This window comes from Pongo pygmaeus, chromosome 6, assembly GCF_028885625.2.
Source record: "Pongo pygmaeus isolate AG05252 chromosome 6, NHGRI_mPonPyg2-v2.0_pri, whole genome shotgun sequence".
NCBI lineage: Eukaryota > Metazoa > Chordata > Mammalia > Primates > Hominidae > Pongo > Pongo pygmaeus.
In genome coordinates, this window is record NC_072379.2 from 10,342,570 (window position 1) to 10,355,752 (window position 13,183).

A 13,183-nucleotide genomic window follows, 5' to 3' on the forward strand; every position below is an offset into this window, starting at 1 on the left:
GTAATGCACTTGAATCATCCCGAGACCAACCCACCCTGGTCTGTGAAAAAATTGTCTTCCATGAAACCAGTCCCTGGTGCCAAAAACGTTGAGGACCACTGCTCCACAGAATCTATCGGTCACTCTTCCTCCCCTCACCCCCTTGCCCTAAAAGCACACCCTGCAAACCCACCATGAATTGACACTCTCTTTCTATCCCTTTTCCCCTTGCGTCTGTGTCTGGAGGAAGAGGATAAAGGACAAGCTGCCCCAAGTCCTAGCGGGCAGCTCAAAGAAGTGAAACTTACACGTTGGTCTCCTGTTTCCTTACCAAGCTTTTACCATGGTAACCCCTGGTCCCGTTCAGCCACCACCGCCCCACCCAGCACACCTCCAACCTCAGCCAGGCAAGGCTGTTGACACGAGAGAGCTCTCAGGGGCACAGAGAGAGTCTGGACACGTGTGGGAGTCAGCCGTGTATCATCAGAGGCGGCCGGGCACATGGTAGGGATGAGGGAAAGACCAAGAGTCCTCTGTTGGGCCCAAGTCCTAGACAGACAAAACCTAGACAATCACGTGGCTGGCTGCATGCCCTGTGGCTGTTGGGCTGGGCCCAGGAGGAGGGAGGGCGCTCTTTCCTGGAGATGGCCCAGGGCACCGGGTGGACAGCCATGGGGGAAAAACTTCCACGTTTTGATGGAGGTTATCTTTGATAACTCCACAGTGACCTGGTTCTCCAAAGGAAAAGCAGGCAACATGAGCTGTTTTTTTTTTTTCTCCAAGCTGAACACTAGGGGTCCTGGGCTTTTTGGGTCACCCGGTATGGCAGACGGTCAACCTGGCAGGACATCCGGGAGAGACAGACACAGGCAGAGGGCAGAAAGGTCAAGGGAGGTTCTCAGGCCAAGGCTATTGGGGTTTGCTCAATTGTTCCTGAACGCTCTTAAACACGTACACACACAGAGCAGCACGCACACACACACACACACACACACACACACACACACATGCCTCAGCAAGTCCCAGAGAGGGAGGTGTCGAGGGGGCCCCGCTGGCTGTTTAGACGGACTCCCAGAGCCAGTGAGTGGGTGGGGCTGGAACATGAGTTCATCTATTTCCTGCCTACATCTGGTATAAAAGGAGGTAGCGGCCCACGGAGGAGCACAGCTGTGTTTGGCTGCGGGGCCAAGAGCGCTGTCAAGAAGAGCCACACGCCCCCCTCCAGCAGCTGAATTCCTGCCCCTCAGCAGCCGCCGCCAGCCAGAGCAGGACGAACTGCCAATCGCAAGGCACCTCTGAGAACTTCAGGTAGGAGAAAAGCAAACTCCCTCCAACCTCTTACTTGGGGCTTAAGGCAGAGAACTCGCCTCCCTCCATGATCCCCCGCTATTCCTCTATTTTCTTTTCCTCCGACCTGCAGCCTTGGGTCGACCCTGCCCTAGGGGTGACTGCAGGAGAGCAGGGAGGATGGTCAGGCCCCACCAAAAACCATATCACTCAGTAACAAGAACCTTGACTCTCTCGGTCCCTCTGCATCAAGACACTCACCCATTTCCCACCTCATGCCTGCTAACTTGAATGAAACAATCGCTGGGAAAGCATTAAGAGAATTAAGGCTGAGCACTGTGGCTCATGCCTGTAATCCCAGCACTTTGTGAGGCTGAGGCAGGCAGATAACTTGAGCCCAGGAGTTTGAGACCAGCCTGGGCAACATGGCAAAACCCTGCTCTCCCAAAAAAATACAAAAATTAGCTGGGCATGCTGGTGTGCCTGTACTCCCAGCTACTTGGGAGGCTGAGGTGGGAGGATTGCTTGAGCTGGGGAGGCGGAGGCTGCAGGGAGCCAAGACTGAGCCATCGCACCCAGCCTGGGTGACAGAGCAAGACCCTGTCTCTAAAAATGAATGAAAGGAAGGAAGAAAGAGAGAGAAAGAGAGAAAGGAAAGAAGGAAGGAAGGAAGAAAGAAAGAAAGAGGAAGAAAGAAAGAAAGAGAAAGAAAGAGGAAAGAGGAAGAAAGAAAGAAAAGAAAGAAAAGAAAAGAAAAGAAAGCAAATTTAAAGGCTTATGCAAATCAAAGATGTTGTGATAGTTGATAATTGAGCCTGGGCTAAATTCCCCCTGGGCTGCAAAGGCAGAGAGTGGTAATGACTTCTCACCTGCTTTTCTTCTAAGGCTTTTTTACGGTACACAGAGGGAAGGGAGATGGACTGGATTCCAAGATTCCCACAGGGCAAGATGGGCGAAGACTCCCTGCCACTGCCCGGGGATAAGTCAGTCTGAGTGAGACGGAGTGGGATGGGCTTAGAACCTCAACGTGTCATGGTCTCTTCCTGCACCTTGCCCTAGTGTTCACTCACCACCTGCTTGCAGGAAACAAGAAGAGCAGGGCCCACAGCTGGCCAGCTCCCCTCCCCTCCCGCCTGTCTTCCAGAACGATTCCTTCACCAGCCCTCTTTCCATTGCTCTAGGATGCAGATGTCTCCAGCCCTCGCCTGCCTAGTCCTGGGTCTGGCCCTCGTCTTTGGTGAAGGGTCTGCTGTGCACCATCCCCCATCCTACGTGGCCCACCTGGCCTCAGACTTCGGGGTGAGGGTGTTTCAGCAGGTGGCGCAGGCCTCCAAGGACCGCAACGTGGTTTTCTCACCCTATGGGGTGGCCTCGGTGTTGGCCATGCTCCAGCTGACAACAGGAGGAGAAACCCAGCAGCAGATCCAAGCGGCCATGGGATTCAAGATTGATGGTGAGCCACGGGACACCAGGGGAGGGGGTGGCATGCAGAACAGACCTACCAGAAGCCAAGGAAACGCTGGCTCTGGCTTAGCCGAGCCAAGCCCCATACAGCTGTGCTGCAGGGGCCACCCCATCTTCTTCCCACTACACCCCAAGTCACTGGACCCTTGAATCTCCATATCTAAATAAGTAGATTTACCGCTTATTCACCACCGTGTGATCTTAACCTCATTAAGCTTGCCCATCTACAAAATGAGGATTATTTGCTGTCCTAAAGAATTCATGGGCCGGGCACGGTGGCTCACGCCTGTAATCCCAGCACTTTGGGAGGCCGACGCGGGCGGATCATGAGGTCAGGAGATCAAGACCATCCCGGCTAACACAGTGAAACTCCATCTCTACTAAAAATACAAAAAAATTAGCCAGGCGTGGTGGCAGGCGCCTGTAGTCCCAGCTACTCGGGAGGCTGAGGCAGGAGAATGGCGTGAACCCAGGAGGCAGAGCTTGCAGTGAGCTGAGATCGCGCCGCTGCACTCCAGCCTGGGCGACAGAGAGAGACTCTGTCTCAAAAAAAAAAGAATTCATGGAATTACATTTGTGAAATACTTAGCATAGCCATCACTATAGGAAAAAAATCTAAGGGCAGGCATAGTGCCTCATGCCTGTAATCTCAGCACTTTTGGAGTTTGAGGCAGGAGGATCACTTGAGGCTAAGAGTTCAAGGCTAGCCTGGGCAATACGGTGAAACCCTGTCTCTAATAAAAATATAAAAATTAGTCTGATGAGGTGGTGCACCTGTAATCCCAGCTACTCAGGAAGCTGAGACACAAGAATCGCTTTAACCCGGGAGGTGGAGGTTGCAGTGAGCTGAGATCACACCATTGCACTCCAGCCTGGGTGACAGAGTGAGACCTATCAAAAAAAAAAAAAAAAAAGAGAGAGAGAGAAAGAAAGAAGAAGAAAGAAAGAAAGAAAGAGAGAGAGAGAAAGAAAGAAAGAGAAAGAAAGAAAGGGAAAGAGAGAAAGGAAGAAAGAAAGAGAAAAGAAAAAAAAATCTAAGGCCAGGCAAGGTGGCTTATGACTGTAATTTCAGCATTTTGGAAGACTGAGGCAGGAGGATCACTTGAGGCCAGAAGTTCGAGACTAGACTGAGCAACAGGGAGACCCCTGCCTCTACAAAAAAATTTACAAATTAGCCAGATGTGGTGACACATACCTGTAGTCCCAGCTACTCAGGAGGCTGAGGTGGGAGGATGGCTTGAGCCCAGGAGCTGGAGGCTGCAGTGAGCTATGATTGCACCACTGCACTTCAGCCTGGGCAACAAAGGGAGGCCCTGTGTGGAAAAAAAAAAAAAAAAAAAAAAAAGAAGAAAGAAAATATTTAGGGTTCATCCAGGAGGCGGAGGTTGCAGTGAGCCGAGATCGCGCGCCATTGCACTCCAGCCTGGGAGACAAGAGCAAAACTCCATCTCAAAAAAAAACAGGAAGAAAATATTTAGGGTTCATAACTTAAGAACAGAGAAAAATATTCTAGCCCAAAGAAAGGGTTGGGATCTGAGACTTTTGAAGAAAGGAAGAAGATACAGAAAAGAGATTTTGTCCTGGAATGAAATCTCCCTCCAGAGAGCCCTGGGAAGGCACGGTAGCCCCCATCCATCAGGGTGGAGCCCCTTGTGGGGGAAGTGGGCTCGGCGGGGAACCCTCAATTCAACATGAGCCTCACATGTCCTGTCCTCTCTGCCCCGGCGCAGACAAGGGCATGGCCCCTGCCTTCCGGCACCTGTACAAGGAGCTCATGGGACCATGGAACAAGGATGAGATCAGCACCACAGACGCGATCTTCGTCCAGCGGGATCTGAAGCTGGTCCAGGGCTTCATGCCCCACTTCTTCAGGCTGTTCCGGAGCACAGTCAAGCAAGTGGACTTTTCAGAGGTGGAGAGAGCCAGATTCATCATCAATGACTGGGTGAAGACACACACAAAAGGTGAGCAGGCAGGGAAAGGAAGCCCGTTCCCTGGGCCTCAAGAGAAAGGGAATTTGGAAACAAATCCACATATCCCAGTTGGGTGCAGTTGTTCACACCTGTAATCCCAGCCCAACACTTTGGGAGGTCTAGGCGAGAGGATGGCTTGAGGCCTGGAGTTTGAGACCAGCCTGGCCAACATAACAAGACCTCATCTCTTCAAAAAATTTAAAAACCAGCTGGGCATGGTGGTGCACACCTGTAGTCCCAGCTACTTGGGAGGCTGAGGTGGGAGGATCACTTGAGTCCAGCAGTTCAAGGCTGCAGTGAGCTATGTTTGCACCACTGCACTCCAGCCTGGGTCACAGAACAAGACCTCATCTCTAAAAAACAAACAAAAACCAAATCCACATATCCTAAACAATGCTCCTTTTCAGCATTCTCTTCTCTATGGACAGAGGGCTGGATGCTTTAAGAACCAAATCTTAGGCTGGGCACGGTGGCTCACGCCTCTAATCCTAGCACTTTGAGAGGCCAAGGCGGGCAGATTGCCTGAGCACAGGAGTTCGAGACCAGCCTGGCCAACATGGTGAAACTCTGTCTCTGTCAAAATACAAAAAATTAGCCAGGTGTGTCGGCGCGTGCCTATAATCCCAGTTGCTCAGGAGGATGAGGCTCAAAGAATCACTTGAACCCGGGAGGCAGAGGCTGCAGTGAGCTGAGATCGTGCCACTGCACTCCAGCCTGGGTGACAGAGCAAGACTTTTCTCCAAAACAAAGGAACTAGACAGGTTCGTTCAAACCCCTGACTGCACGCAGCCCTTTGACATACATCCAGTTGAGGACTGGGAACTCTGGGAAACATTTTTTTTTTTTTTTTGAGACGGAATCTCGCTCTGTCCCCCAGGCTGGAGTGCAGTGGCGCGATCTCGGCTCACTGCAAGCTCCGCCTCCCAGGTTCACGCCATTCTCCTGCCTCAGCCTCCCGAGTAGCTGGGACTACAGGCGCTTGCCACCACACCCGGCTAATTTTTTTTGTATTTTTTAGTAGAGACGGGGTTTCACCGTGTTAGCCAGGATGGTCTCGATCTCGTGATCCACCCGCCTCGGCCTCCCAAAGTGCTGGGATTACAGGCTTGAGCCACCGTGCCCGGCCACATCTAAAAGGCTTACAAACTTTGTCTAACTTCAGCTGGGCATGGTGAATCACACCTCTAATCCCAACACTTTGGGAGGCCGAGGCAGGTGGATCACAAGGTCAGGAGTTCAAGACCAGCCTGACCAACATGGTGAAACCCCGTCTCTACTAAAAATACAAAAATTAGCCAGGAATGGCAGCGGGCGCCTGTAATCCCAGCTATTCAGGAGGCTGAGGCAGGAGAATCGCTTGAACCCAGGAGACGGAGGTTGCAGCGAGCCGAGATCGTGCCACTGCACTCCAGCCTGGCAACAGAGCGAGACTCCGTCTCAAAACAACAACAACAACAAAATTGTCTAACTTCCTCATCTTCCTGGTCATTGGTTTTCCCATAGGTATGATCAGCGACTTGCTTGGGAAAGGAGCCGTGGACCAGCTGACACGGCTGGTGCTGGTGAATGCCCTCTACTTCAATGGCCAGTGGAAGACTCCCTTCCCCGACTCCAGCACCCACCGCCGCCTCTTCCACAAATCAGATGGCAGCACTGTCTCTGTCCCCATGATAGCTCAGACCAACAAGTTCAACTACAGTAAGTCCAAGAGCCCCTTCCCCACAGCCCACAGCAACTGCATCTCATTCCTGGGGCCTCCCAAGGAATACCCAAAATGTCGCCCTCTGAGGGAGGAAGACCACAGGGAACGCTCCCCTTTAAGGGAGGAGAGGCCCTAGAATATACTCCAGCTTTGACAAAGATTTCCCAAGCAGGAGACATCAGGATAATGTCTGAGGTTTATCCCATAAAGGATGAAGCTGAAATCCAGAGATTCCCTCAGGGCCACATGTGTCCACCTGACTCCAGGGTCTCATCTTCGTGTGTTGCTAGTGTGATTACCTGGGGATGAGAAATCCTGCTGGGGGAGTTGAGGTTAAGAGGATGAGGATTCCAGGTGCTGTGGCTCACACCTGTAATCCCAGCACTTTGGGAGGCCAAGGTGGGCGGATCAGGAGTTTGAGGTCGGGAGTTTGAGACCAGCCTGGCCAACATGGTGAAACCACGTCTCTACTAAAAATGCAAAAATTAGCCAGGTGTGGTGGCAGGTGCCTGTAATCCCAGCTACTTGGGAGGCTGAGGCAGGAGAATCACTTGAGCCCGGGAGGTGGAGGTTGCAGTGAGCCGAACGAAATTGAGCCACTTCACCCCAGCCTGGGTGAAAGAGTGAAACTCCATTTCAAAAAAAAAAAAAAAAGGATGAGGACTGGGATGAATTGGTGGCTAGGTGTGGGGAAAATGGAAGTGAAGGAAGGCCAAAAGAGACAGAGAAGGCCTGGCGCGGTGGCTCACGCCTATAATCCCAGCACTTTGGGAGGCTGAGAAGGGGGATTGCTTGAGGCCAGAAGTTGAATACCAGTCTGGGCAATATAGCAAGACTCTGCCTCTACAAAAAAAAAAAAAAATTGTTTTAATTAGCCAGGCTTGGTGACATGCATCTGTAGTCTACTCAAGAAGCTGAGGTGAGGCCAGGCGCGGTGGCTCACGCCTGTATTCCCAGCACTTTGGGAGGTCAAGGTGGGTGGATGACCTGAGGTCAGGAGTTCAAGACCAGCCTGGCCAACATGGTGAAACCCCGTCTGTATAAAAATACAAAAATCAGCTGGGCATGATGGCAGGTGCCTGTAATTCCAGCTACTCAGGAGGCTGAGGTGGGAGAATCTATTGAACCCGGGAGGGGGAGGTTGCAGTGAGCCGAGATCACGCCATCGCACTCCAGCCTGGGCGACAGAGTGAGACTCCTTCTCAAAACAAACAAACAAAAAACAGAAGCTGAGGCGGGAGGAATATTTGAACCAGGATTCGGAGGCTGCAGTGAGCTATGATTGCACCACTGCACTGCACTCCAGTCTGTGTGACAGAGTGAGACCCTGTCTCTTAAAAAACACACACACACACACAGAGAAATTAGAAGATACTGAATTGGCAGAAGAGAAGGGAAATAGAAATTAAAATACTGAATAGGGGAGCAGTGAACAGGGGATCCCCAAAAGTCAAGAGCGAGAGAGAGCTTGGCTTCCAGAAAGAGTGGAGAAGCCAGGAGAACTAGGTGAAAACCCAGTGCTGGGTTGCCATCAGCGAGAGCTGGAGCCATTTCCAACGAACCATCTTGTTGTCTTCACAGCTGAGTTCACCACGCCCGATGGCCATTACTACGACATCCTGGAACTGCCCTACCATGGGGACACCCTCAGCATGTTCATTGCTGCCCCTTATGAAAAAGAGGTGCCTCTCTCTGCCCTCACCAACATTCTGAGTGCCCAGCTCATCAGCCACTGGAAAGGCAACATGACCAGGCTGCCCCGCCTCCTGGTTCTGCCCAAGTAAGCCACCCCCGCCCCCCGCTATCTCCCCCACCTACCCACCCCTCTCTCCTGACTCCCTAAAGTCACCACCCCCAGGTTGAATTTCCCAGATCTGTGACGCTCGCAGGGCAGGGACATGCATGTGTGGGAGGCTGATGGGAAACTGTGGCCTGGGTTTGATTATGAGTCTTGCAATCATCCCTCCCCGTGTTTCTGCTGGAGGGCAGGGGACAGCTCTTCTTGACCACACCCCCACATTGACTACCCCCAGAATACCCAGCAAAAGCCCCCAAAAGGAGAGCCAGAGACATGAGGGAGGTGGGGGCCCAATCAGTCCACATCTACTTAGGGTCGCCCCATCACCACTTCCATCCCCAACCCTTTCAAGTCAACATCCAAACAAAAGAAATCACTTCCAAGGACGGAGCAGCTCAAAGCGCAGCTTCTAGCTGGGGTTCCAAGAAAGCAGATTTTTCGAAATCCTTCTGCAGAAGGAGGCAAAGAGATTTTTCGAAATCCTTCTGCAGAAGGAGAAGGCTGGAGCTGGGGAACTCCAGAATTATAGGGAAGCCTCCCACCACGCTCATCCCAAATTTCCGGATGCTATAATGCCAGGCTTGGGGAAAGAGGAGAATTGAGTTGGTTAGCTGGTGCGTGCTCTCACTTGCATCCTCTCTCTCTCTTCCTCTTTTTTTTCCCCCCCTCTCTCTCTGGCTCATAAAAATCGAGGTAATTAGTCATTCCCTGGTGAGAAGCAGAGAGTGCACAAAGGCCCCCTGCTTGAGTCCTCTTCAGGGTTAGCTCTCAGACACACAATCTGCAGAACAGATTTTTGTTCCAACATCCTTGCAGGAGAATTTGCCCTTAGCTTCCCCCGCCCCAGCCAGGCTGAATAAAATTATGCTGAAACTACTGTCTTATTTGAGGAAAGTAATTAGTCATAGGTGGGAGGGGGTGGGGAGATTGCAGAAGAATGTTCATGAATATTAGGATTTCCAGCTCTAAGGGGGACTTTGTAAACAGCTTTAGAAAAAGAACCAGGCCAGCTGGGTGTGGTGGCTTATGCCTGTAATCTCAGCATTTGGGGAGGCCAAGGTGGGCAGATCACTTGAGGTCAGGAGTACAAGACCAGCCTGGCCAACACGGTGAAACCCTGTCTCTACTAAAAATACAAAAATTAGCCGGCCGTGGTGGTGAGCACCTGTGATCCCAGCTACTCGGGAGGCTGAGGCCAGGGAATCACATGAACCTGCAAGGCGGAGGCTGCAGTGAGCCGAGTGGAGTGCCACTGCACTCCAGCCTGGGGGACAGAGCAAGAATCTGTTTCAAAAAAAAAAAAGAAAAGAAAAATAGGAAGGAAGGAAGGAAGGAAAGGAAAGGAAAGAAGAGGAGAGAGAGAGAGGAGAGAGAGAGAGAGAGAGAGAGAGAGAGAGAGAGAAAGAAAAAGAAAGAAAGGGAAAGAAAGAAAGAAAGAACCAGGCCTCCCTCTCCAACCTTCACCTCCATTCATATTCTGGCCACTTGATTCGGGGGACACCTGGTAGGGGACGGGGAAATGTGGGAGCTGCCAGCCAGAGGGGACCCCGGCTTGAGCAGCCTCTTGCTGCTATCCGCAGATTCTCCCTGGAGACTGAAGTCGACCTCAGGAAGCCCCTAGAGAACCTGGGAATGACCGACATGTTCAGACAGTTTCAGGCTGACTTCACGAGTCTTTCAGGTAAGAGGACTTTCCTTTGCATTTTCTCATCCCAGTGGAGTGCGGGGGCCCCTAAGAGGAAAAAGGAACCTCTCCTTGAGAGCGGCAGCTGATCTAATCCTGTATCCACATCTGTTTCAGACCAAGAGCCTCTCCACGTCGCGCAGGCGCTGCAGAAAGTGAAGATCGAGGTGAACGAGAGTGGCACGGTGGCCTCCTCATCCACAGGTGAGTCTGGCTCAGGTGAGGCTCCACGGGTGTCGCCTCCATCGCCCTTCAGGATAACTGGTCCCCAGACCCGGAAAGGACCCCGCAGCCCTCTCCACACAGAGCAGCTCTGTCTGTGCTCAGCCACCACCCGCTCCCCACCTGTTTCTCAGCTTGGAAAACGGGCTTGGGACCATGGAACCGTTTCCTCATCTGATGGCTTCTAAGTTCCCTGACTGTGAAAAGGCCTCCTAAAGGAAAACCCAAGTTGTTCCCACAGTGGGAAGTAAACTTAAGAAACATGCTTATCAGGCCAGGCGTGGTGGCTCACACCTGTAATCCCAGCGCTTTGGGGGACCAAGGCGGTGGATCACTTGAGGTCAGGAATTCGAGACCAGCCTAGGCAACATGGCAAAACCCTGTCTCTACTAAAAATACAAAAATTAGCCAGGTGTGGTGGTAGGTGCCTGTAGTCCCAGCTGCTTGGGAGGCTGAGGCAGGAGAATCACTTGAATCCAGGAGGCAGAGGTTGCAGTGAGCCAAGATCACGCTGCTGCACTCCAGCCTGGGCAATAGAGCACGACTCTGAAGAAAAGGAAGAAGGAAAGAAGGAAAAGGAAGGAAGGAAGGAAAGAAAGAAAAAGAAAGAAAGAAGGAAAGAAAAAGAAAGAAAGAAAGAAAGAAAGAAAGAAAGAAAACAAAGAGCTTATCAATAAGCCCTTAAAGGATTTAGATAAATGTGTGTAAGGGAAGAGCTGATCCATTGCTACCAAGCTCCTGGAGGAAACCAGGTCTCAGAGGATGTCTCTAAACTTTTAAGGTTCATATTCAGGAAAACAAACAACTTCCAGCTGGGCTTAGTGGCTCACACCTGTAATCCCAGCATTTTGGGAGGCCGAGGCAGGAGGATCGCTTGAGCCCAGGAGTTTGAGACCAGCCTGGGCAATATAATGGGACTGTGTCTCTACAAAAATTAGAGAAAAATTAGCCAGGCGTGGTGGCATGCACCTGTAGCCCCAGCTACTTGGGAGACTGAGGTGGGAGGATCACTTGAGCCCAGGAGTTCGAGGCTGCGGTGAGCCACGAAGGCACCACTGCACTCCAGCCTGGGCGACAGAGGGAGACCCTGTCTCTAACAAAAACGGCGGGGGCGGGGGTGGTGCCAGTGCCAGCATCCCTCTGTTCTAAGACACTGTCCCTTCTCTTGCAGCTGTCATAGTCTCAGCCCGCATGGCCCCCGAGGAGATCATCATGGACAGACCCTTCCTCTTTGTGGTCCGGCACAACCCCACAGGTGAGCCTGGAACCCATCACGTTCCACATCCTCCCACCCATTCTTTCTCTCAGGAACTAGTCCCGACAGATGTAGACATCTCTCTACCCCTAAGAGGGCTCTGGGCAGGGAACCCATAACCCTACCCTGCTTCCTGTCCCAAGAGGAGGCCACCTTCTATCACCCACAGACAGTGCCGGGTCCCTGCTCTGTCACTCAGGCAGCTGCGACTCCAGACAGCTCACTCATCTGCCTAGATCTCAGTCCTTCTACCCACATCCAGCCCGATGAGCTGTCCCACTCCTTCCGCTTCTCAACCCCCATGGTTCTTCCATCCTCAGGAACAGTCCTTTTCATGGGCCAAGTGATGGAACCCTGACCCTGGGGAAAGACGCCTTCATCTGGGACAAAACTGGAGATACATCGGGAAAGAAGAAACTCCGAAGAAAAGAATTTTAGTGTTAATGACTCTTTCTGAAGGAAGAGAAGACATTTGCCTTTTGTTAAAAGATGGTAAACCAGATCTGTCTCCAAGACCTCGGCCTCTCCTCGGAGGACCTTTAGGTCAAACTCCCTAGTCTCCACCTGAGACCCTGGGAGAGAAGTTTGAAGCACAACTCCCTTAAGGTCTCCAAACCAGACAGTGACGCCTGCGGGACCATCTGGGACACCTGCTTCCACCCGTCTCTCTGCCCACTCGGGTCTGCAGCCCTGGTTCCCACTGAGGCCCTTTGCAGGACGGAACTACGGGGCTTACAGGAGCTTTTGTGTGCCTGGTAGAAACTATTTCTGTTCCAGTCACATTGCCATCACTCTTGTACTGTCTGCCACCGCGGAGGAGGCTGGTGACAGGCCAAAGGCCAGTGGAAGAAACACCCTTTCATCTCAAAGTCCATTGTGGCACTGGCCACCCCTCCCCAGTACAGGGGTGCTGCAGGTGGCAGAGTGAATGTCCCCCATCACGTGGCCCAACTCTCCTGGCCTGGCCATCTCCCTCCCCAGAAACAGTGTGCATGGGTTATTTTGGAGTGCAGGTGAATTGTTTACTCATTGAAGCAGATTTCTGCTTCCTTTTATTTTTATAGGAATAGAGGAAGAAAGGTCAGATGCGTGCCCAGCTCTTCACCCCCCAATCTCTTGGTGGGGAGGGGTGTACCTAAACATTTATCATATCCTTGCCCTTGTGTGCTTGTTAGAGAGAAAGAGGACTACTAAGGAAAATAATATTATTTAAACTCGCTCCTAGTGTTTCTTTGTGGTCTGTGTCACTGTATCTCAGGAAGTCCGGCCACTTGTCTGGCACACACCCCTCCGGACATCCAGCGTGACGGAGCCCACACTGCCACCTTGTGGCCGCCCAAGCCCCTCGCGCCCCTCGCGCCCCTCTTGTTCTCGTCTTTTTCCCCTTGATGGAAATTGACCATCCAATTTCAGCCTCCTTCAGGGGATCAAAAGGACGGAGTCGGGGACAGAGACTCAGACGAGGACAGAGTGGTTTCCAATGTGTTCAACAGATTTAAGAGCAGAAATGCAAGGGGCTGCATGACCTACCAGGACAGAACTTTCCCCAATTACAGGGTGACTCACAGCCGCATTGGTGACTCACTTCAATGTGTCATTTCCGGCTGCTGTGTGTGAGCAGTGGACACGTGAGGGGGGGTGGGTGAGAGAGACAGGCAGCTCAGATTCAACTACCTGAGATAATATTTCTGAAAACCTACCAGCCAGAGGGTAGGGCACAAAGGCGGATGTAATGCACTTTGGGAGGCCAAGGCGGGAGGATTGCTTGAGCCCAGGAGTTCAAGACCAGCCTGGGCAACATACCAAGACCCCCCCCTCT

General features: G+C 52.1%; 1 protein-coding gene across 2 annotated transcripts; it reads left to right on the forward strand.

Moving 5' to 3' along the window:
• Window positions 1–244: 244 nt before the first annotated feature.
• SERPINE1 (serpin family E member 1) lies at window positions 245–12,583 on the forward strand. 2 transcript variants are annotated; one of them, XM_054496440.2, is made up of 9 exons: window positions 245–1,287; window positions 2,448–2,719; window positions 4,461–4,694; window positions 6,207–6,401; window positions 7,987–8,185; window positions 9,784–9,884; window positions 10,005–10,091; window positions 11,281–11,364; window positions 11,685–12,583. In XM_054496440.2, the coding sequence occupies exons 2-9, from the start codon at window positions 2,449–2,451 to the stop codon at window positions 11,720–11,722; spliced, it is 1,209 nt and encodes a 402-aa protein (XP_054352415.1). In that variant the 5' UTR covers window positions 245–1,287; window position 2,448; the 3' UTR covers window positions 11,723–12,583. The 2 variants fall into 2 exon arrangements, with proteins under 2 accessions (XP_054352415.1, XP_063524250.1); XM_063668180.1 differs by lacking the exon at window positions 11,685–12,583 and adding an exon at window positions 11,534–11,649 and having other exon boundaries at window positions 1,132–1,287.
• The last annotated feature ends 600 nt before the right edge of the window (window positions 12,584–13,183 follow it).